Source organism: Rattus norvegicus, chromosome 5 (genome assembly GCF_036323735.1).
Source record: "Rattus norvegicus strain BN/NHsdMcwi chromosome 5, GRCr8, whole genome shotgun sequence".
NCBI lineage: Eukaryota > Metazoa > Chordata > Mammalia > Rodentia > Muridae > Rattus > Rattus norvegicus.
Genome location: NC_086023.1, coordinates 79,518,578 through 79,544,056, shown reverse-complemented (window position 1 = coordinate 79,544,056; position 25,479 = coordinate 79,518,578). Strand labels below are relative to the sequence as shown.

Here is a 25,479-nt window from a genome sequence, read left to right as displayed (position 1 = left end):
CTCTATTTAAACCAGTGATACTTTCCTAAATTAAATCTCTCCACTTTGGCTAAGTATCAAGAGTTTGTGAAGAAACTGAAGTCTGCCTGCTTCTAAAGCACCTTCTTGCCCACCATGCTACCCAACCGATGAAAACTATACTGAAGAACGTGGATGCTCCCGGACGCTGGAGACACATGCAGTGCAGCATGGGATCTGCAGACTGGTGGCACTCCATTTTACCAGCAGGTGTCACTCTCGAGCTTTTGATTCTCAAGTGCCAACCCACAAGGAAAAGGAAACACCCCTAGCAGCCCAGAGGGGAGCAAGGGAAAGAGAGAGAACAGAAACTCCTCAAGTCATATGACCTGGATTAACAGTTTACCACTGTGGCTTTCCTCTCCAAAACACCTTACTCCATTTTCATGGTCTAACCTAGAAGGCCTGGAGACAAATGCCCACTGGACCTTGCTAGCAAACCCACAAACTGTCAAAGGTTGTCAAAGACCAGGAAACCCTGAGAAACTGTTACAAGCAAAAACTGCCAAAGGGGCACAACCATGAGATGTCCTGGAAGGAAACCTGGAAGGAAACACAGCATTAGGCAAAGCTCCTCAACTCGGAACAAAGTAATAATAGTGACAAAGTTTATTAAACACGATGACGACTAGTCATGACCATTCATTAACTGTGACAAGCATCTCACACCTGTGTAGTGTTAGCCATGAATGCACAAGGTGCTGAGTACGAAAACCCTGTTCTCCTATTTTTACAACGACACGAAAACTGTTCTGAAATAGGAAGCGCATGTTGAAAACAGTATCACTAGCTACCAATTTGGCCAAGTAGGAGTCTATTTCAAGGACTTGGTCCGACTGCTTTAAAATGACTGCTTCTTTTTCAGGCACATTCTTAAGTGACTGGACGCAGGCCTAAAAGACCCGCCAGGACTCACGGTGGCAAAGAAAAGTCTGGGAAAGTGAACCCCTCAGGGCCCATCACCTCCAGCCCAGTCCAGTCACGTGGATCACCTCCCTCACAACCCTAAAAACATCCAGTATTTGCCGCATCCAGCTGTGGTGGGTAGCAAGGAGGCCGGAAAGCACAGAAGCAAGGGGAGCCTGGGCAGCCCTGGAGGTTATTCAAACAAGGTCCTGTTAAAGGATAAATTGGCCTCTGAAGATTCATATGTCCTAACGTCCCCCAAAGTGATGGGGGCCCAAATAATAATTATCTCAACTTAAAGGCCTTGGAAAACCACCCGATATGTATATTGATTATTCGGTCTTTAAAATTTTAGCTATCACCTATTTTTTTTAAAAAGGCAGGGAGTTGTAAGGGGTGGGTCCTTTATGCTGCCTCAGTACTGAGGAGTAAGTGGTTTTCTTCTTCGAGTTTTAAATAAAAAGCTGTGGTTGTGAAGGGATGGCGTGTTAGAGTTCTGCTCCCACAGGCCACAATCTGAAGCATCAGCTGTGTCTTCTTGGCAGGCAGCCAAACCTCAGGAAGAATGCCTGCCAAGCAGGAGAAGCAGCTTCTGTGAGAAGCAGCTTCAAGCATCAACCTTTTTGTTCCTGTTGTTGGTTTTTCCAGACACTGTCTCATACGTAGCCGAGACTGGATGGTACCCATTATGTAGCCCATGATGGCCTTGAACTCCCAGTAACGCTCTCCTGCCTCTGCCTCTGAAGTGCTAAGATCATAGGTGTAAACCAGAACACCCAGCTACAAAACTTCAATCTTTTAAAGAGGCGGGGTATTGATATCCCCTTTTCAAAAAAAAAAAAAAAGGAAGGAAGGAGGGAGGGAGGGAGGGAGGGAGGGAGGGAAGGAGGGAGGGAGGGAGGGAAGGAGAGAGGAACAGAAAGAAGGAAGGAAGGAAGGAAGGAAGGAAGGAAGGAAGGAAGGAAGGAAGTCTGTCTGTCATAATACAAGTGAAAATCTGAGCCAGGCACCATGGCTTTACACAGGGCTGAGGCAGGAGGATTGCCATAGGCTTGACAGTAACCTGGGTTGGACAGTGAGCTCGAGGCCAGCTTGAGAAATAAGGTAATACCACATATTGGAAAAAAAGAAACTTGAGCATGGTGGTGTGTGTATTCCTGTAGTCCCAAATGCACAGCGGGCTAATGTTGGCTGCAAGTTCAAGGCTCACCTAGGCTACAAAATGAGTTCAAGGCCAGCCTGGGTAAATTAGTAAACGCTGCCTGCCTCAGAACAAAAGTAAAAAGAGCAGGGGTCCAGCTCAGTACAGAGTGTATGAACAGCAAGTGTGAGACCCTTGATTTAATCCTCAGTCCCACATAAGAGAGAGACATCAGAGACAGAGACGCTGAAGACGCTCCACAGGCCAAGTTCGGGAGCCCATGTGAAAACCTGGATGCCGTGGTACGCATCTGCAATGCTAGCACGCCTACAACTGAGAGTGAGGCAGAGGCAGGAGATTCACCACGCTCACGAACCAGTGGCCAGGACTACATGGAGTAGCAGAAACAAGAGAAACCATGTAGCAACAAGGTGGAAAGCAAGAGCCAGATCCTGAAAGATGTGCTCTGACTTCAAATGTATGTTATGACATGAATGTGTATGCGGGAAGCCACACACATACATACACATGCCCACATACACACATGAACACACACACATACACACACCTACACATGAACACACGCACACAAACACACACCTACATAAACACACACACATGCACATACACACACATACATTAATAGTATTTTTTTAAAGAAAGGAGGACGGGAGAAAAGAAAAAAGTAGAAATCTACTCCACCTTACCTAGAGAAGCTGAGAGTGTGAGCCACTTCACCTCTATCTTACATACTCTCTTGGTGACTGGATTCAGTATAAAATGCAATTGAGCCTTCATGCCGAGGCAGAGAACTGAGCACCACCTGTGTCAGTCTAATTCGGGAAAAGCGAGAACAAGCGGCAGTGACTTACTACCTACGGGAATGAGATGAGTGGGCTGCGACTCTTCCAGTTTGTTCCTCAACCAGTCGAAATCCTGGTATCGTCGACGAACGGAATACTCTGGCAAGTCAAACTCCACCCGTGTGCTCTGCGAGTGAGAAGAGAGAGGGGGTGTGAGCAGGAGTGCTTTCTGGCTGGGGGAAGGAGACACACACTATTAGAAATCAAATAAGGCGAGGACACACTTCCTTCCGCCCGTGCACAGCCAAATGGCAGCGTTTACCAGCAGGAAACAAAGTCAAGGAGCTAGGATGGAGCCCAGCATAGTGGTGCGGCCTTTAGTCTCAGCATTCAGGAGGCAGAGGGTGAGGCAGGCAGATCTCTGAGTTCAAGTCTGATCTAAAAAGCAATTTCCAAGATAGCCAAGGCCACACAGAAACCCTGTCTTGAAAACCAATTCATTCATCCATCCATCCATAGGAGCTAGGAAACATAAGATCATTGGTTTCATTGGTGTGTGTGTGTGTGTGTGTGTGTGTGTGTGTGTGTGTGTGTGTGTTTTGGGGTTTTTTTGTTTTGGGGGTTTTTTTTGTTTTTTTGTTTTGTTTTGTTTTGTTTTTGAGGAGGAGGGTATTTTTCTGTTTTCCTGCCTCAGGAAATGAAACTCAGCTATTCTTCAGAATTATCTAGAACATTTGATTCATTTCCTCCAGCTTAACTCTGAGAGGGTTGTAGGGTTTTTTCCCCCAGAATAATGCAATTTCAGATACTGCTGAACCAGCACAAATCTGGAAAAGGAATGGTGCTCCACCTGTTACACATGCTGACAAGCCTTGCTGAAAGCAGAAGGAAGAAGCAGTCAAGTAGAGACTACAGAAGACTGCTCCCTCAGTGCGCACAGTCTGAGGCTTTTGCCAGGTGAGGTGTCACACACCTTCAATCCCAGCACTCAAGACATGTGAAGGAAATCTGTAAGTTCAAGGATAGCCTCACTAGCCTTCACAGTGACTTCCAGGACAGGAAGGCTGCGGAGCAAGACAAAAACAAAAACAAACAAAGAAAAAGACATTTTGCTTCCTCGACCAGATTCTGCAGAACAATGATGTTGACAGCATACTGCCATCAGGAAGATCTAGAAAAAATAACAAAATGCATTGTGTTTCAGAAAATGTTAACAATCTACCCTGATCCTGGATTTTTAAAGTTTTCTGAAATACATCACTTTAATAATAAACCATCATTAAATAAAATTAAGTTATGCTAAAATATGATTTTACTCATTGACTGCTATCTCTTCTTGGACACACAGTTCATCCCTGGAAGGATACCAGCAATTGCTGATCTCAAATATGAGCTAAGGTACAAGACAAAAATGATCTAAGCTACATTTTACAAATGTATTCTTTCAAGCCCAAAGTCTGTTTTAATCTGAGGCATTCAGAAGAATCTTAAAACAGCCATCGCTGACCACGGCTGTGAACACAGCCCTGGCTCTGAGGTTGGGATGTCATTCTCCACAAAGCTGTGGACTTGGCCTGAGCAGAACCGGACGGGGAAAGCTGACCCTCAAGGACCGCACCAGCTCCCCATCCAGTCCCTCCAATCACAAGCACCTGTGAAACACAGCCTTCTCCACGTCAAAGAGTGTGAAGACTCAGGGAAGACAGCACAAGGTACTACCAAGTTATCAGAAGACTTCACAGAGGAAGGGGGCTGGGGAGGACATCAGGACCAGCAGGGCAGGCTCATCACTGATGGACCATGTTGTACTCTGTGGCCCTAGATCTCTGAACTGCACAGAGCCACCCCAAGTCCCCAACATTAAAAGCACCGAGGAGGACACTTTCAAGACCCCTCCCAACACCCAGAGACTCCAGAAGGAGAAGTGAGAAAGGAAAGCAAACTTGTTTCCATGTGAATGGGGAAAGGGCCTCTCCCTCCACCTTCTTAAATGTTCCAGGATAGAATCAATCACATTTCTTATTATGTTCGCCAAATCAATCCCAAAACCACCATTTCTGTAACATTTCTATTCCCTGAAATAAACCAATTCATGGTAGCTACACAAGGCACAGGTAGAAGCTGTGCTTTCGATACACACATTTCTTATCCAGTCCCACCCTTCTGTCTGTCCAGGTCATGTTTGTTTGTTTGTTTGTTTGTTTGTTTTAGTTTTTCAAGACAGGGTTTCTCAGGTTTTTCCAGGACTGACTGTCCTGGAAACTGCTTTTTAGATCGCTGGCCTTGAACTCAGAGATCTGCCTGCCTCTGTTTAGAACTTACAGTGTCCACCAGTGATCTCCAGTCAGACCTGAGACAGTAACCAAGTGCAGAGCGACTGTAAGCCCGCCATGCTGGGAGCTCAGCTGCTGCTCCTCGTGAGCACCTTTAGTCGTCTCTGGAAACATCAGCACCAACCCGCAATCCAATCCCCACCCAACCAGACAGCCTGGACCTGGACTCCATGCACCACAAAAGGTCCCCTTCCCACCAGCCTAGATGGCAAACAGCTCTGGGAAGCCCGATGCCCTACATATGAGTAACTTCTATCCTACAGACAATATTATGGGCACCCTAAGATTTTGAATAGACTTTTTAACATTTTAAATTGTACAAAAACAGTCTCCAATGCCAAGAGAATCTATGGTAGGTTTAACGAAACTGGCCAAAACACTAAATTAATTTAGCCAACTATTAGTTTCAACAACAAACTCAGAAGCTAAGGCTGTCCTCTGCTAGCTCTTGTGCCTTTAGCAATGTCAGGTAAGAGCAACGCTCGACACCAGGATCCCTGACACTGCCAAGAGACTCCAACACTCCCAGCACCTCGAAGCCTCAACAGCCCAGCACCAGTTATGAAAAGTGACAGACACCTCAAAACTTCTAAACTCTGCTCCAAAACCTCCCACCTATTCCTACCAGATGATCTTGTCACTCTGCCCCACATAAAACTACAGCCACAAGCAAAGAATCCCTTTACTTCCTGTCACGAGACAAGCTTCCCTTCCTTTTCCCAGAACAATGGGGAAAGTGTTCGCCTCCTGTCAGAGGCCAAAGCACATGCTCACCCTGAGGGAAGCCTCACATTTCCGTCTTATGCTCTAGCTTCACTCATGCCTACTTCTGCCAGCCCTGTCCATCTTAATTCTCCTTCATCCTCAAAAATAAAAACACATGAGTGTATTACAGACACAGCGGGGCGTAGCTCTGACTCCAGCACTCAGGAGGCAGAGCAAGAGGATCAGGAAAGAGTTCTAGGCAAGTCTGGGCTACACAGCAAGTTTGAAGTCAGCAAGGCTCTGTCTAACACACTTACACACACTCATACATACACATACATTCATACACACATATATGTGCACACACGTGAGCACGCGCACACACGTGAGCACGCGCACACACAGAGCTCTCTCACTGAAGCACACTCTTGCAGTCACTACTTTTTCTTGCTTCACTGCCGAGCTCACTGATAACATCTTTTCTCCTCTTCCTCCCTTAGCTTTAATCAACTGCAAACCGCACCAGGGAAGCTCCTCAACCCATGGACACTCTAGACGCCTGAAGCATCTGATGAGAAACTGGCCAGAGTAAAGGAGCTGGAAATGACTGAGAAGCGACACCACCCTAGGTGTGCCTGTGGGTGACTCCCAGTCCACTCCCACTGACAATGAAGACGAACCCTCCCGTCAGTACAGCACAATTCATAAGTCTCTGGACTCAAACTCCAGCCACAGCGCACATCAGCCACACGTCACTGAGCAGTTACATCCATGTCACTGGGTCTACACTCCATTTTAAAACTAAGAATAGCGTCAATATTCACAATAGCAGCTGCACAAAACAAACAATGGGGTGGCCTCAGAGAGAACAGGACTTCGGTCTCAGAGACGACAGCAAAATGTGCTGCCTGGAACTTGCTAGCACAGTGTATCTGCAATGCAGTAATGAGCTGGCTGCACACAAATGCTCACTTTCACGAGAGAACAGAGAAATAGCATACAAGTCACCACAGTTGCTTCTGACTGCAAGTTTATGGGCACGCTTTCATTGTACTGTCTTAGCTTACTTTTATTTCCTGTTTTCTATGACAGATCAATTACATAAAATTAAAATTAAAATTCCACCACAAAATGGATGGACACGGGTTGGGGATTTACCTCAGTGGTAGAGCGCTTGCCTAGCAAGCACAAGGCCCTGGGCTCGGTCCCCAGCTCCGAAAAAAAGAAAAAAGAAGAAAAAAATGGATGGACACGTGGTTAAGTGTCCAATAATTAATTAGCTGTTACTGTGCTGTGACTTTCTAAGAGGCTGAAGAGAAAACAGCCAGGGGCTGCGGGTACCGAGAAGGGGGCTGTATTGACCTCCTGGTCACAGAGGAAGACAAGAACCGTAGAGATGTGATGCAGCACTCCATATCAAAATGCCTTCAGCTAATCTCAGGCAACACAGCTCTGTACCATGGCAAGAATCTGAATTAGAGGGGCCCGAGAGGTGACTCGGTGGTCGCTCAGAGGCTCCTCCTCCAGAAGACCCAGGTACGAACCCCAGCACCCACATAGCAGCCCATGGTCATCTGCAACTCCAGTACCAGGGGTCCAATGCCAGCTTGTGGCCTCCCAAGGGCACCAGGCATGCAGATGATACCTAGTCATACATGCAGGTAGAACACTCATGCATGTAAAGTAAAAATTTAAACATTAAAAAAAAAAAAAGAAGGGGTTGGGGATTTAGCTCAGTGGTAGAGTGCTTGCCTAGGAAGCGCAAGGCCCTGGGTTCGGTCCCCAGCTCCGAAAAAAAAAAAAAAAAAAACAAAAAAAAAAAAGAAAAAGAAACAGTCTGGGCATAGTAGCACATACCTTTAATCCCAGCACTCAGGAGCCAGAGGTGGGCAGATCTCTGTGAGTTCCAGACCAGGCAGGGCTACATAGTGATACCTCTCTTATCACCACCACCATCACCATCACCATCACCATCACCATCACCATCACCATCACCATCACCATCACCATCACCATCACCACCACCACCACCACCACCACCACCACCACCATCACCACCACCACCACCACCATCACCACCATCACCACCACCATCACCATCACCATCATTGGTTTCATGCCCCAGAACAAGCAGATAAGGTGCATATTTTATATACCAAAGCAGACCTGGACTCCAGATTCTGACAGCATCCCTTAGTCCATACCTAGCATAGCCCGTCCCCAACCCTGAACTCTCCAGCCCAGTGGATGGACTGCCCTTCCTGAGGCTCTTTGCTGTATAACTCAGAAATTTTCATTTTTATTCTTCCTCCCCTTTCCCTCCTCCTCCCAACCCCCTTTCCTTCTTTTTGACCAAGCACACCTTCTCACTTTCTCTCTTTCTCTCTCCCCCTCTTCTCTTCTCTCCTTCCCCATACTGACTTCCCTGGCCTCCTTCCCTGGGGCCATCAAATTCATCTGCCCAAGAGCATCTTCCCAATAAACCTGCATTTTTATATTTTTATACATTTTTAGTCTGGCTTGAATTGGCCACTACCACACTCACCCTTTAGAGGCTTACAGTACCTCATGCTCTACACCAACTCTGTCTGAGGACCTCAGCAGAGGGCAAGCCCCCATGTAGGCTCCCGTGGCCCATCTTTCTCTTTCTCATGCCCAGATATCACTATATATCATGATAATAAAGCGGCAGGACTCAGTTGGCAGCAACTCCTTGCCCCGGTGGAAACCCAGGAATATACCTTGGGAACGGCACTTTCTCACCTACGAGGAGTCTAATTGCCCAGGAGAAAGGGCAGAAATAAGAATGCAGAGGGGAGGAGGTAGGCTAGGACCGAGGGAGAGGAGAGTGAGGACAGGTGCATGAGCCAATGAACCAGGTAAGCCTGGCAGGGATCTCTGTGATGTGCATGGCGGAGGACTGTCTGCAGTCAGGGGGGTAAGGACGCTGATGTGCAGCAAGGCAGTCACCCCGCCATCGGGCTGCTTACGTACCCAGAGACTCAAGGAAAGCAGGGTGAAAAGTAAGCTCACCCCAAGGGAAAGGAAACAAATGCTGAGAATTCCTAGAGCCATGCACATCACCCCAGGCCCTCACTCATACATGTGTGAGTACCGCCTAGGTGACAGGTGCACATGCATCGAAGGACAGTGTGCGCCAGGTGCGAAAAGATGGGTGGGTGACTTTAAAAGCTGAGAGTGGTTTAAAGGTACACACACACACACACACACACATACACACACACACAAAGAGATTTGTATAATGTTGCATAATTAGGCAGAGGCCCAGAGCAAAGTGTAGTGATGTGGACAAGGAAGGGCTTCAGCAGCACCGTCCACTGGGAGGGAAAGCAAGAGAGCACACGCACTGAAGCCCACGCAGGGTGCACTCTAGGAACACGTGTGCCATAAATATAAGGGAGAGGTGGAGGCACACCACCGCACTCATCCTTTAGTGTGAGAAGACTGTATTCTTTACAAGTAAATTATATCAAGAATATGAACTCTGTAGTCTTAAAAACTCTGTTAGAAACACACTTACCAATGCTGTAACCCCATACAAGCTACTCAGTTTCCTCACCTATGAAATTCTAACTAACACAAGCCTTTTAGGGTTACTGTGAGAACTGTTCAGTTCAACCCCAATGCTCTGCCTTCTGTCTGTCTGGTAGAAGGAAGGCCTGGCAGACCATCACCAGGCTGGGGTTCAAGCCCCGTCTGTCTTTAACTGCGTTGAGGCCAAATTGCAATCAGGGTGCTATTACAGAGGTTTAAGTGGGTATAATGTCATGCATACTGTGAAATGGGCACATTAAGCAAGACTGCCATATGATACAGAGGCATTGTAGGGATGAAATGTTTTATTTAAACTACTTCGGCCACACTGCCTCCTCATTTTAAGAATAAAAACTTATAAATATAGGCTCCTTTTAACTTTTAATATAACCATTCTCTCCCACAACTATAGTAAAAGTAACCAGAGGAGACAAAGCAGAGGCAGAGGGAGGATCTCAGTTCACACACAGCAGAGGGAAGGTCTCAGTTCACACACAGAAGAGGGAGGGTCTCAGTTCACACACAGCAGAGGGAGGGTCTCGGTTCACACACAGCAGAGGGAGGGTCTCAGTTCACACACAGCAGAGGGAGGGTCTCTGTTCACACACAGCAGAGGGAGGGTCTCAGTTCACACACAGCAGAGGGAGGGTCTCTGTTCACACACAGCAGAGGGAGGGTCTCGGTTCACACACAGCAGAGGGAGGGTCTCGGTTCACACACAGCAGAGGGAAGGTCTCAGTTCACACACAGCAGAGGGAAGGTCTCGGTTCACACACAGCAGAGGGAGGGTCTCGGTTCACACACAGCAGAGGGAGGGTCTCAGTTCACACACAGCAGAGGGAAGGTCTCGGTTCACACACAGCAGAGGGAAGGTCTCAGTTCACACACAGCAGAGGGAGGGTCTCGGTTCACACACAGCAGAGGGAGGGTCTCGGTTCACACACAGCAGAGGGAGGGTCTCAGTTCACACACAGCAGAGGGAAGGTCTCAGTTCACACACAGCAGAGGGAAGGTCTCAGTTCACACACAGCAGAGGGAAGGTCTCGGTTCACATACAGCAGAGGGAGGGTCTCGGTTCACACACAGCAGAGGGAGGGTCTCTGTTCACACACAGCAGAGGGAGGGTCTCGGTTCACACACAGCAGAGGGAGGGTCTCTGTTCACACACAGCAGAGGGAAGGTCTCCGTTCACAACAGCAGAGGGAAGGTCTCGGTTCACGCACAGCATTGTTCTAGGCTGCCTCCTACCACTATGATAAACACCATGGCCAGACTTGGGAAGGAGAGGGTCTTATTTGGCTTACACATCCCAATAAAAGTTCATCACTGAGGAAAGTCAGGGTAGGAGCTTTGCGGCAGGAATTGGTGCAGACCATGGAGGAAGGGAGGCTGCTAACTGGCTTGCGTCTCCAGGCTCTTGTTTGCTACCTTTCTTATACCTCACAGGACCATCTGCCCAGGGGTGGCCCCATCCACCCTGGCCTGGGCCTTCTTATGCCAATCATTAACTAAGAAAAGGCTCCCTACACTTGCCCACAGGCCAGTCTTACAGAGTCATCTCCTTAATTGAGAATCCCTCCTTCAGATGACCCTAGCCTGTGTCAACTGACCAAACGCAAAAGCAGGTCTGGACCCCAACATTCAGAGACCTACTTTGGTGGTGATCCTGTACGTGATGTAGGTCTCCATTGTGCAGACATGCTTCTTGGGATCATCAACTGTGACAAAGAGATCTCTGGTTTCACCATCAATGTCATCATCCAGCTGAAGTCTGTTCAAAAGCGAAGATGAAGAAGCTGGGCTTGAAGTGCCTGCTGGAGTACCACCATTGGGCAAGATGAGATCCTGGAAGGAAAGAAGAACATCCTTACAGACCATGGGGACAGAGAACCTCACCAACTGCACTGCTGTGGCCGCCTGAAAAACACCTCAACAACTGTGAAAGCGCCAGTGCTTCTGTTCACTCCGTGTGTTTTGAATGAACACGTCAGAAGAGGACCTCAAGCAGGAACTGGAGCAGAAGCCATGGGGACGTGCTGCTTACTGGCTTGCTCTCCATGGCTTGCTCAGCTTGCTTTCTGGTAACACACCAGGATCACCTGCCCAGAGATGGCGCCTCTCACAGTGGGTGTGGCCTTCCCACATCAATCATTAGTCAACAGTGTCCACAGACCTGCCTACAGACAATCGATGGAGGTACCTTCTCAACTGAAGTTCAGTTTCCCAGGCGACTCGAGCTTATATCAAGTGGACAAACCCTGAGAACCAGCACCTTAGCCTATCATATAATCTGTTCTCTTTGTATTTAATTTAAAGTTTCAGGGGCTGGGGATTTAGCTCAGTGGTAGAGCACTTGCCTAGCAAGCACAAGGCCCTGGGTTCGATCCCCAGCTCCGAAAAAAAAAAAAAAAAAGATCAAAGAGATTGTCAGACAGAGAAATGTCAGAGAGGGATGGAAGGAAGGAGGGAGGGAGGGAGGACAGGCAGGCAGGCAGAAAAAAAGGAAGGAAGAAAAAAAGAAAGGCCAACAGACTTACAAAACAACTGCTTTCGTTCTCTTTCCACCTTAGGGTGAAGGCCTAAAGCTACCTGAGTAAATTATATGTTAAGAATTTGTTACAAATATAATAACATTTTTAAAAGGCTATGGCGGGTGGCACTATTAGGAGGTGTGGCCTTGTTGAAGAAAATGTCACTGGGGGTGGACTTTGGGGTTTCAAATGCTTAAGCCCAAGTCAGACTCCCCCTGCAGCCTGCTGATTGGATGTAAACTCTTAGCTACCTCTGCAGCACCACGTCACCATGCTTCCTGCAATGACTACGATGGACCAAACCTCTGAACCTGTAAGGCAGCCACAATTAAATGTTTCCCCTTATAAGGGTTGCTATGGTCTGTCATCTCCTCCCAGAAACCCTAACTGAGACAAAGGCCCAGTCTCACGGTTTCTGCTGTGCTAGGACTTCACAAGGGAGCAGAGCCCTGAACATTACCTCCTATAACACTGCAAGACAAAGAATGAAACTGTGGCAAGAAAGTGACATGATAGCAATGGAAAGGCATTGGTGACCCAGATCATAGGGTGGGGTCAAGGAAGTACTCTGGAGGCTGGTGTGACCTGTCCCCTAAAAGTCTCTGGAACAGTGAGGCTACCACTCTGACTGCACCCATGACAGCCTCGCAAGATTAGCAAGTCAGCCATGATCTCTGTCTATGAGGACACAGACTGAAAAGAAGACCTAGCCTGCCTTAGTGTTTGCTCTGCCAGCAGTGAGCCCATGTTCCTACCAAGCCGAATCCCTTCATGGAATTTCTCCAGCCCCTTTGCCTTCTTCTCCATTCTGCAGCCATAAATCCTTCTAGGTAAACATGAATCCTGTTTTTAAAGCCAGTCAGGTAAAGTCAACATTTTTCTTCGGGGTCATAAGTTTATCACAAAATGATTCTCAAGACATTGCCCCAGGAGAAATAAAAGCAACAAGAAAACATGAATTGCTTAGGGGAGATGAGCAAGGGTTGGGTGAACTGAAGGGCCCGGTGTCTCAGGCCAGCAGAGGCCTCCACAGTGGAGTCTGCAGTGACCTGGTCTCTCTAGTGGGTATCTCATGCTGGCAGCACCACCTATGACCAACATGAATGCATACGCAGTTCACCACACCACAGCTAGGGTGCTTCAAAACTAAACCAAATCCAAGGCTAGAAAGCTGTTAGCAGAGGGTACCCAGGTAGGGTAGCTCACAACTGTCTGTGACTCCAGCCCTGAAGGGCATCCTCAGATACCTGAGCTCATGTGCACAAACTCATACACTGACATAATATATATGTACGTAATTAAAAATAAATAAGTAAAGACAGCAAGTTCCAGGACAGTCAGGACTACTATACAATGAGGACCTGGCTTTAAAAAAAATGTTTTAAAAATATATAAATCCAAATATGTCAGCTTCCTTGCTTTAAATTCTGAAAACCATCCCATTACACAAGTCTAAACTCCCTCCCATAGAGCAGACACTGCTCACCCACCCCTCCTCCACACCACTTCTCTGCCTGATTTCCTCCTGCTCTGAGTTCCTGGTCTGGCTGACCCTGGCTCACTGTGACCTCACGGTCTCTGTACTGTATGTTCTCTCTCTCTCTCTCTCTCTCTCTCTCTCTCTCTCTCTCTCTCTTTCTCCCTCATTCCCTCCCTCCATGTGTGTGTGGGGGGGGGGGTGTCCCAGATCCCGATGTGGCTACCCCCTCTCTTCATACAGGCTGCTGCTCAAAGATACCCGCTTAAGAGGCCTTCTTAGTCCAACAAAATATAAAAGTGGCCCCTGTATTCTTCCATCACTCTTCAGCTCTTCTCCAGCTTTCACAGGATTATCATTATTGGAACTTTATTGCATATTCACTGACTTGACTGACTCTCTACTCATCTGTAAATTCCACGAAAGCAGAGACTATACCTTACAGGGGATAGTCAAAAGGTGGTGATGAATAAATGAGTCTTAGAACATCAGAAAAGGGTTGTAGAGACGGCTCAGCAGTTAAGAGCACCGACTGCTTTTCTAAGGTCCTGAATTCAATTCCCAGCAACCACATGGTGGCTCACAACCATCTGTATGGGATCAGATGCCTAATTCTGGTGTGACTGAAGACAGCGACCCTGTACTCATATACATAAATGAATAAATCATTAAAAAAAACAACAGAAGATACCCAATAGACACCTGGGAAGTAAGAACACCTGCAAGGGTAACCTGAGCCACACTGCCCACATTAAAAGCTTGACTCCACTAGCCGGTACCTTAGCTCTCTCATTTGCAATAAGGATACTGCAGCACTGAGGGGGTCAGTATACGGGAGTATAGAGGAATTTTAATCCAATAACATGGCTGCTCAGGCAGGGGATCCCATCCAAAGTTATGATGTGGCTGGAATGCAGACAGCTGCACACCTTTAATCCCTCTGGCTGGAATACAGACACACCCTTAGTATACACCTTTAATCCCAAATAATGGCAACTAATTGAGAAGTAGACAAAGTGATGAATCAGAGGAAGATTTGACAGAATGAATCAGAGATAGGATACGCCCAACTCACACAAGAGCAGACAAGAAAGAGATGCTACTTAAAAGTAGTGGGAGAGAGGAAAGTGCAGAACAGTTTGGTTCAGTGCAGATCAGGAGAGTACAGTTGAGTTCGGTTCAGCACATGGAGTTCAGAAGCAGTCTTTTCAAGCAGAACAATTCAGTCAAAAGCCAAGAGAAGCCAATTTGAATCAATCAGCTTGGAGAGGAGGAGTTTGAGCCAGAACAACTGAGTTGAGCCAGCCAGAGTTCAGAAAGAGCTAGAAAGGGTGAGCTTACTCAGCAGTAAGTCTCAGGCCTGTATTAGCAGATGGAGGCTGGAAGGTGAAGACTTCAAGGACCAGGCTTGCAGAAGTTTAGATTGCACAGAGGCTAGAAGCATCTAGGCAAGGGGTAATAAGATAAAAAATGTTCTAGGCTCAGCCCAAGCCGTGTATTCATAAAGCCTGAGCATGGTTCTCTTCTCATCACTTCAGCTGAGGAAGTACAAGCGACATCACACTTACAGGGGAGTAACCAGAGGGGTGTGTGAACCACGAAAGCATGGCAAGCTGCGCGTCACTGTTCAGTCAAGTTGATTTGTCTGTTATGTACCTTTACGTTTCATTATAAACATGGGCACATCAATGTTACTGAAAAGAAAAATCACAGTAGAGACGTAGCTGGTACCTCAAATTCATTTTCTTACAGTAGGTTTTATCATGCCAGTACTTATCTAGAATAGCCCTTGTGAGCCATGGTGACTGCTTGCTGATGAAAACCAAACAAAACACTCATTGGTGTAAAGCGTCAGCTCTCATCTGGAAGAACATTCCTTCCTCTGCCCCCAGCCTGTCACCCCAGGGGAGACACAGGAGAACTACATTGCTTTACAAATTCCTCTGGTCCAAAGATTTTTCAGTTTCAAGATGTTATGGCCATCTGTTGGCAAGATGATTAACAGAAATCTCTGGCAAGATTCTTCATTACGTTAAACAGAGGTTTATGAAGGCAGAGTGGCATCTACTGGGAGCCAATACGACAGTAAAAATACAAACCATGCTAAAATAGTCCAGCTTCTCTATTTACACCACTGGGAAAATTTGGGGCAATGTGATGACACCATTTCAGAAGAACCTGGCAAAGTGGCTCAGGGGGACCCACAGGAGCAAAGGATAGCATTCTGTCCACAGTCTGTACCTGCCTGGTTTGTCCTAACTCTCATGCACAGAGAACACCTAAAGAAGGAACGTCCTATACAGATCAAACAGATGATTCTGCAGTGAACTTCAACTTAAACCCACTACGGAGAATCAACTCAAAGGGAAAAACCTCAAAAGTGTGCTTGTCAGAGATACTCAGAACAGAACAGCAAACACCATGAAACCTGTTAAATAACCAGGACCCATGGTGTTTACTGCAGCAAGACAAAATGTTGCACACTTGTTATAAAAGCTGGACAGAGAGGACAGTGCCTGTAATCCCAGCACTGAGGTAGCAGAGGCAGGAGGATTACAAGTTTAAGGCCAGTTTGCACTGTAGAGTGGACAGATGGGTGGGTGGATGGATGGATGATGGGTGGGTGGGTGGATGGGTGGATGATGGATGATGGGTGGATGGATGGATGGATGATGGGTGGGTGGATGGATGGATGATGGGTGGGTGGATGGATGGATGATGGGTGGATGGATAGACAGATAACAATTATAAATCTAGACTTCCAGACAATCTCAGTAAGTTAACCACAGCAGCTTACATCCTCTCTTTTCTACCCTCAGATGCTAACTTAGCATCTAAAAAGGCAACAAAAAGAACTGGGGAAGAGGTGATAGGAAGAGCAGTATGACTCTAGAAATTGGGAGAGGGTCAGCCAAGTGCCAGACTCTCTAAAATGTTCTACTAGACACAGCTGGGACACTGCTGAAGCGGGAACTACAAAGCCCCTTTAACAGTTTTTGAGGTTACTCACTGTCACTGAAACTCACAAACAACCCCCTCATGTGCACCCTAATTGGAAAGATGCATTTGCCGGGTGGAGTAGGCAAGACAGGGAGACAAAGGAAGGTTTCTGGCTGAGGTGCACAAGGGCAAAGCACAACAGGGGATCACCAGCAGGGGGCACCCTGCCCTCAAGGCTTTGGTGCACCATTGAGAGCAGATGAACCTAGACAGACAGCTCTGGACAAGTTCACAGGCACAAAACAGACATAGCTGAAACACAGAGGGGTGGGCTCTACATGGAAATCAGGCCACTGGGAGCCCAGACCCTGGGATGAGCCAAGCCAACTTTCCTCTACAGGAATGCTAGGACCCTGACTTCCTTCCCCTCATCCTTTTCCTGTTTGATGGTTACAAGTAGAAACTCAGGAAGACACTTCTAGCAACATCAAGCAGAAACAGAGGCACTCCAACTCACCTGTTCCAATGCAAAGCCAATAACAGACGTGTGTTATTACCACATCAGCCATGAGTAAACAAACTAGAAAGAAAATAAAAACCTTACGCCTGCATTACCTCATCATCCTAACCCAAGAAAACAAACACGGAGAGGCAGAGCTCACACAGCAGATAAAGACATGCACACAATAGCTTTATCCCACAGATGAACACTGGGCCACGTCTACTCTGTGCTCCCCCCCCCCCTTTTTTTTAAAGTGTGAAAGCTTAAAACACATACTAAAAACAAGGAAAAGTAACAAAGCCAACATCTGATTGAAGATGGACTAGATAAAGTAAAAATTACAAGGCCTGAACAAAATAGAAAGAAGAAAAATATAACTATTTAGATCTTATTTCTATATCTGATTACAAGTGATATATATGTATATTACAAGTAACTATACCGTAAGTCCATAAAGCCACAGTTGGGCTGTCTGGGGGAAGGACAGATGCACAGCTGAAAACAATGACCACCAAGGTCAGAGGGTTTGCAGCTGAGCCCAATGAGCCCAAGGCCTCCTTAGTCAAATATTCCAAGACACAGAGAAACATGGAGAAACCTCCCAAGCCATCTTATGAGAGTTAACCACTAATCTGCTATCAAAATTTTTTTTAAAAAAGGGAAATTACTATATATACCAACAATAAAGTAACAGTCAAAACCATATTTTAAAACTTATGGGGGTTGGGGATTTAGCTCAGTGGTAGAGCACTTGCCTAGGAAGCGCAAGGCCCTGGGTTCGGTTCCCAGCTCCGAAAAAAAGAACCAAAAAAAAAAAAAAAAAAAGACTTATGGCTTATGTGTTAGTTTTTTGTTTGTTTTTATTTTTGAGTTTCTGTTTTGTTTTGTTTTTAAGACAGAGTTTCTTTGTGTAAACTTGGCTTCCAGGAGCTTGCTCTGTAGACCAGGCTGACCTTGAACTAGAACTCAGAGATCCACTGGCCTCTGCCTCCCAAGCATAGGATTAAAAGCATGTGCCACCACTGCCTTGCTAAATAAAAAACTTTTAAAAATGAATCAATAAAAAGAGTATGTGAAGGGGCCAGAGAAATAGCTCAGTGGTTGAGGCCCACTGCTGCTCTTGCAGAGGACCCTAGTTTAATTCCCAACACCCACATGGTGGACCCAAACCATCTGTACCTCCAGTTCTAGGTCTCCAATAGGCACACATTTGGTATACATACATGCATGCAGACAAGATATTCATACACAAAAAGTAAATAAATAATTCTTTCTAATTTTTAAAACAATATATAGAAGAGTTGGCGATATGACTCAGTGGTTGAGAGCACTGGCTGTTCTTCCTGAGGACCAGGGTTCAACTCTCAGCACCTCAGCATGGCTTACAACCAACTGTAACTGTAAATCCAGGGGATCCAATGCCTCTTCTGACCTCCTAGGGAACTGCATAAACATGGAGCACAGACAGACAGACAGACAGACAGAATACCCATACATATAAAATAAAAATAAATAAATCTTTAGGAAGAAACATAAAAGAAAAAAAGGGAAGGGAAGGGAAGGGAAGGGAAGGGAAGGGAAGGGAAGGGAAGGGAAGGGAAGGGAAGGGAAGGAAAGGGAAGGGAAGATAAAAGGAAAGGTGTCTGGGGTTGCTCAGTGGGGAGGGTAAGGGCATCTGTACCAAGCCTGACAACCTGAGTTTAAACACTAGAACCCATATGATATAACCAGCACAGAACTCCTACAGGTTCCCTCTGATCTCACACTTGTGCCCCAGCATGCACCTCCATCCCCTCCTAGCCCTGTATACATAATAAATATGTAATTTTGTTTTTAAAAAGAATGTAGGGGGCTGGGGATTTAGCTCAGTGGTAGAGCGCTTGCCTAGCAAGCGCAAGGCCCTGGGTTCGGTCCCCAGCTCCGAAAAAAAAGAAAAAAGAAGAAAAAGAGAAAAAAAAAAAAAAAGAATGTAGTAGGACCAAGACAAATGAGTTCCCAAAAGCAAGGATTCGACATTAGGACCTGTGATGATACAATGACCACACTAAGAACAATACAGACCGATGGTGGCAACTCTGTGCACCGGTGCCTTTCACTGGTAAATATGAGCCACTCTAGTAGAATCTGTAAGTGAAGTTAAGGATTCAGAGAAGGGAGGTTCACAGTATGTAAATACTATCAGAAATCGCAGAGATGAACTTTGAGAACCTTATTCAGACACAAAGGGCCGGGTTGGGGATTTAGCTCAGTGGTAGAGCGCTTGCCTAGCAAGCACAAGGCCCTGGGTTCAGTCCCCAGCTCCGAAAAAAAGAAAAGAAAAAAAAAAAAAAAGTAATCAGACACAAAGGGCCACACAGTGTCTGACCCATTTACACTGACTGTAAGCAGCAGCATGTCCTCCTTCAGAGACTTCAGCCTGCAAGGACCTGAAAGGAGCAGAGGACAGGGCTGCTGCTGCTGGCTCAGTGGGGATGGTGACAGACCTGTTTTAGAGTTAAAGTGACGATGGCTTCACAGGCCTACGAACACACTACAAGCCACTGTACAGTTGACAACAGTGAAACAGCACCCTGTGTAAACTAGATAGCAAGAACAAGGACACCACACAGCAAACAGTGAAACACTGGAGACATGTCTACTAAAGTCAGAAACAAGAGCCTTCTTCAAGGGAGAAGAGGTTAAGACAGGGTCTCACAGGCCAGGCTGGCCTAGAACTCTATGGCAGGACTTTCAGCAGATCCACCAGCGGTTTAAATGACACAGGCATTTTAATATTTTAAAACTTAGACCTTTTAGCTAGGGCAGTCTCCCGGCCAGCTATCTAGCTTAACCTGACTAATCCTGGCACTCCGTCCCTCCACGTGGCTAGCCCTACCTCTCTGCTCTGCTCTGGTCCATCAGCTGGTGAATCTCTCCGTTTCTTCTCCCAGCTCACCCCTGCAGTTCTGCCCAGCTATTGGCTATCACCTCTTTTTCAGATACAATTCTAGACTGCCTCTAGGCTAGTGAGGAAGCTTGAATATCTACAAAATATGAGGCCGATAATGGACCACAAAAACGAGAATACTGAGATCCTGCCAGTGCAACAATCCAATGGACTGAGACGCACGTATGCACAATGTACTCGACAGAACCCACTGTGTAGATGAGGTTCCGATCTTTCCACTTCCACCTCCAGTGCTGGGGTTCAGGTGTGTGCCACCTCATCCAGTGATTGCCACTGCCGAGCATCGGGAGATGATGTAATGACACGCTGAAGGACACCTGAAAATATGTAATCAGCCACACTGCTTCACGGCAAGTCATTTCCCCAAATTAACTTCAGGTGTAGTACGAATAACAGACAAGACCTTAACACAGTAGGGTGAATGCACACAAGGCATCTGCACTTACACTGCCTCATTCAGTGACAAGGGGAGAGGACACACAGGGGACAGTGAGTAGACACCTCAAGTGACTGGCCCCTCTTCCCGTGACATGATCACACATTCTTATCGTTGCCTAGTGGCTTCTTACAGGAAAACACCCTACACCACTGGCTTTGGGTTAGGTCATGTGACTTGCTCCAGCCAATGGCAAATGAATGCAGCATAGGCCAGATCTAAGCTGACTGTTAGGAATTCTTGTGTCTCCCACAGTCTCTTGATCTCTTTTCTCTGCCTACCATGTCCCCAAAAGGGACTGTTCCTTCAGGAAGGTAAGATTTGGGAAGAGTTACACAGCTGACTCATAGCCAGAAAACACAACATAATGTCTGCTGCAAGCTTTGAGCCTAGGGTTGTTTATTCCTTCAGTAGAGCTGACCAGTGCTTATAATTATGTCTGTATAATTTTCTAAACTGCGGAGAGGAAATGGTCATACAACACCAGGGAATTTTTAAGGCATTATCCTTTTCAACCCTGGAGTTATTCAAGTATCTTAACTAGTATGTACAAAAGGTTCCGTGTTCCCACCAGTGCCCTAGAAACCCCATCTAATAATCTCCAAAGCCCCCACAGCCATTTGCACACATCCACCAGGTCCCGAGGCCACCATGGCCTGGTCTGCAGGCTGGTGCTGTCCGGGAATAGGTTTACACTTTCCCACTCTGCCTTTTGAGCCAATTTCCTATGTGACAAAGACTCTTCCTTATTGTGCACTCACAGAATCTGATAAAGCATTTTAGAAAACGAATTATGTTCCCCTGGCTTCTCTGAGTAATCGTGTCCTTTAAAATGCAGCCATCGGCACAACACGAAAAGAACACCTGCAAATGGACTTCAGGGTCAAAGAGCACAGTCTTCAGCCAGGCTTCCATGACCCCCAGACTGTAGCCCCTACTCCGGGCACCCTTAAAAGCAAGGATTTTGCCTGGCTGATGGATTTACATATGGTTCCTACACATGCCTTCTAAGGAGGCACCATTATTACAAGAACAGACTGAGCATCCAAGTGATGTCAGCCAAAGTGATGATACAGGGCTACGGAAACATGGGGCCAAGACCATCTGTGTTTAAACCACTCAGTCTAGCTAGGGTAGGAGTGCCAGAACCACTAATGACAACACAAAGCAAAACTGGCTGTAACAGTAGCCCTCGACCTGAAGAATGAGAGCAAAGTGTGCTGGGGCAACTTGAGAAGAATGAGGACGCTTGCCAAACGGAAAAGCAAGGCTAGGGGGCAGCAGTGTGGTCATTCACTCCAGGCCAAGGAGTCGCCAGCACTAAAGGAAGAGGCATTCTCAAAAGCTTCTCCCCAAATGAAGAACTAAGGCCCACAGCCAGAAGACCGGCCACTGCAGGTGTAAGGGACAATCCTGACTGCAGATTTGACATGACTCAGAATCACCATGAAGGGGGAATGTGGACGTGTCTGTACCAGGGTTTCTAGGTTCACTGAGGTGGAGAGACCCACCCTCTATGAGGGCAGCACATCATGGGCTGAGGCCCTGGGCTGAATCAAAGGGAGAATAGGAGCTGGGCAGCAGTGTTGATCTCTCTGTCTCCTGAGCACAGATGCAACATGACCAGCTACCTCATGCCCCTGCACTCACGCCTTCCCATCCTGATGGACAGGCCTCACAGTGGCCTAAAGTAGACCGTCTTTCTTAATTGCTTCTCTCGGGTATTTTGTTTGGTCAATGCACATGCATACCACCTGGCAGACTTCAAAGTCCAAGTACACAGCTTTCTAAGAAGACAGACTAAGAAGTCCTAATGCTAACTAAAAAAACATGCCCACCTCCAGCCTGTTCTCAGGATCCTGCCAACCAAAAGCCACAACTGAGCAAAATGTTCATTCTTCCACTGGCATTTCTGTACCACATCACACAAGGCCATAGGGCATAGAGCTCACCAGAAGTCATCAAATCTGTTTGTTCTACACTAAAAGGAAAAGACTCTGAAGTGGCAGGCTTGAGGTCATTCAACGACATATAAAGAGCCTAGGTCTCATGCATGGCTGTCCCACACCACACTTGTGGAGCTCTGTCCTGCAAGCACAACAGCCATTAGCATCTCATCAGATGAGCTTCGAGCACCCAAAAGGGCCTGCCGATGTGTCCCAGGGAAGGAGGTCATTAGGCCCTCACCTGCGGTTATAGCCACTCCCTCCTGGACCCCTTCCTCCCAACCGTATTTACCTTCTGCCCCTACCTGTGTTATGGCTCAGGCAGGTGTCCCTCCCATCTTTTGATATTGCAACACAAAGTTGTCATCCACACAGTTCATGCTCAAGAAGCATCAATCAAGTTACAAAAAAATAATCATACACAAAGTAAATAAGATTACAATTTGTGTTGGGCCCCACTCACAGCTCTCCTGGGGGACATGCAGCCCATGGGGCACATGTAGGACATAGCTGTCAGATAGATCATAGAGGGTAAACTGAAGGGGTACTCCATCTACACATCTATACACCCCCTATGGTGAAGGGGTGAAGGGAGGTCTCACCCAGGCAGGGATGAGACTTTAATGAGACACAGCTGTCTTAGGGTTTTAGTGCTGTGAAGAGACACCATGACCAATGCAACTCTTACAAAGGCAAACGTCATTGGAGCTGGCTTACAGTTTCAGAGGTTCAGCCCATTATCATCAAGGCAGGACTCAGGCAGACTTGGTGCTAGAGAAGAAACTCAAGAGTTCTAGATCTTGATACAAGGGCAGCCAGGGGATTCTTCAGTAGGAAGCCATGAGGGGGCTCTCTTCTACACTGGGCAGAACTTGAGCATAGGACTCAAAGCCACCCCCACAGTAACTCACTTCCTCCAACAAGGCCACACCCACTTCCCATGGCCCAGCACATCCAAATCACCACAACAGCTGTGTGGTGTCACCTACATCTGTTAAGTAAGCCCAAATAAACTCCCTGGTCCACCAGGGACAGAACTGTTACTTTGGTCTGTCGTCGGCAATCTACCGAGGGTGGGGACGAACAGAGCCCATGTCCCAGGGAGAGCTAAAACAACTACAGCCCAGTGCTCCTTCTTATATGGAAGGCGCCCAGCACAGCCTTTACTCTGGTTGGTTGGTTAGTGTACATGAGTGCTTTGCCTGCCTGTGTAAATGTGTACCACATGCATGCAGTGCTGGGGGGCCAGAAGAAGGCATTGGATCCCCTAGAACTGGAGCTACAGTGAGCAGCCATGTGGATGCTGGCAGCCCAACCTAGTCCTCTGCAAGAGCAGCCAGTGCTCTTAACTGAGCCATCTCTCCAGTCCCCAACCCAACCTGTAACCACCACTCATCCACCTTACAAAATAGGCCAATGCAGACATGTGCTCAGAAAAGGTGGTAAAGAACGGTCTTGGTTGTCAGAACAAGAGTCTAGAAGAAGCAAAACACTGGTTTGCTCTGTGTGATCAAATATGGGTTAATCATTACCCCCGACCAAACTCTCTTAAGGGCAAAAGCCACTCAGGCAAGGAGCAGGACAGGACAGACTAGCAGACCAATGGCAAGTATCAGATGTTACTATGACGACAGTCTTCTCTGCTCTCATCTCTAAATGTGCTTTCAATCCCCCACATTTTCAGGAAGACTGAAAGTCTCCATTTTATCAGACACTACCAAAAATTCACCACTCTCTTACAAAACAGACTCTTTGAAATTTGTGGGCATCTCAGAGATGAAATTTCTTTGTACCATTTGACATTTACATCCTTCCTTGGGAGAGATATGACTTCTGCAGTCTTAAAACTGTCTATGGGAAAAGGAAGGGCCACAGAGTTTCAACTGCCTTTCTAATCTAGAAAAGGAACAGAAACATGCCCTCCTTCCGTTGGACACAACTCAAACCACCCTCTGGTAGAGCTCTCTCACACTCAGGGTTTGTGACAAACACACCCTACAGCTGTGGCAATGGGAGGCCTTGAAACCCACAACCCAAACTGAAAATTAACACAAGGCTGAACTGGAAGGAAGCATGTGACTGTATCCCAGAAGGTCACACTTCCTAAGGTCAGTGTTCATTTCATTCCTTTCTCCTCCAACAAAAGGGACAGGGGTCTCGAGGTGTTAGCTCTGAGGTGTTTGTTCAGCAACGGTGCCCAGATTCCAATCCACATCTTACCAAAAATCCCTCGAGGCAGAAGACATGGTGCCCTGGGCTCCTGTTTTAGAAGCCTCATGTATTCATTTGTAATACACATTTCTAACCCCAAAGTCCAGATGACGTCCAGCCTGCAGAGCCACCTTCTTGGTCCATGGCTGCTCCAGATCTAACCCCACATCCCTGCCAGTGTGGCTCAGACCAGATAAGGTTGGTTCCTCTTTGTGTCCATGGTTAACTGCACCAAGAGTCTGACCACAGGAAAAATTAAGAATGGACCTACAAGGGGCTGGGGATTTAGCTCAGTGGTAGAGCGCTTGCCTAGGAAGCACAAGGCCCTGGGTTCGGTCCCCAGCTCCGAAAAAAAAAAAAAGAATGGACCTACAAGACGGCTCAGCAGGTGGAGGCGCTTGCTGCCAAGCCTGACAACCCGAGTTCAAGCTTCTGGACTCCCACCAGTTGTCCTCTGACTGCCACACACGCAAAGTAAACAAAGAACATAGTAATTAATTTTTGAACATTAAGAATAAAAGAAAAAGGGCTGGAGAGATGGCTCAGTTGTTAAGAACACCGACTGCTCTTCCAGAGGTCCTGAGTTCAATTCCCAGCAACCACATGGGGGCTCACAACCATCTGTAATGGGATCCGATGCCCTCTTCTGGTGTGTCTGAAGACAGCTACAGTGTACTTATATATAATAAATAAAACTTTAAAAAAAAAGAATAAAAGAAAAAAACAGGTTCTTATCCCTAAGTGCATAAGGCTCTGGGCTTAATCCCTGGGACTTGTCAAAGCAAGAAACAGCAGGAAGGAGAAAAAGAGAAGTCTGTGTTTTAAGCTATGGGATTTTTTGTTTTGGTTTTGGTTTTTTTTTTTTTTTTTTTTTTGATGATGAAAAGGTTTTTTTAAGTTTATTATAGTAAGGTGAGTTGCCAACACATTTAAAACTACCTCCACGTACTGCAGCTAAGTGCACAGCGCTCACGGGCTACACTGCACTGGGGAACAGCTATGCAGGCTGACCCGCAGTCACTCAGTGA

The 25,479-nt window shown here is 46.8% G+C and overlaps 1 protein-coding gene and 1 non-coding gene across 6 annotated transcripts in view; one reads left to right on the top strand and one right to left on the bottom strand.

The window, feature by feature from the left end:
* Snx30 (sorting nexin family member 30) overlaps positions 1 to 25,479 on the bottom strand; it is a 129,315-nt gene that overhangs the window by 64,062 nt on the left and 39,774 nt on the right. For all 5 annotated transcript variants that reach the window (XM_063287322.1, XM_063287324.1, XM_063287323.1 and 2 more), the window contains exons 2-3: positions 11,115 to 11,306; positions 2,945 to 3,055 (exon numbers count right to left, since the gene is read on the bottom strand). In XM_063287322.1, coding sequence (XP_063143392.1) covers positions 2,945 to 3,055; positions 11,115 to 11,306 — 303 coding nt within the window. The remainder of the gene's footprint in view (positions 1 to 2,944; positions 3,056 to 11,114; positions 11,307 to 25,479) is intronic.
* On the top strand, positions 11,779 to 11,860 carry Trnaa-agc81 (transfer RNA alanine (anticodon AGC) 81). Its single transcript has one exon. It is a non-coding gene; the product is annotated as a tRNA-Ala (tRNA).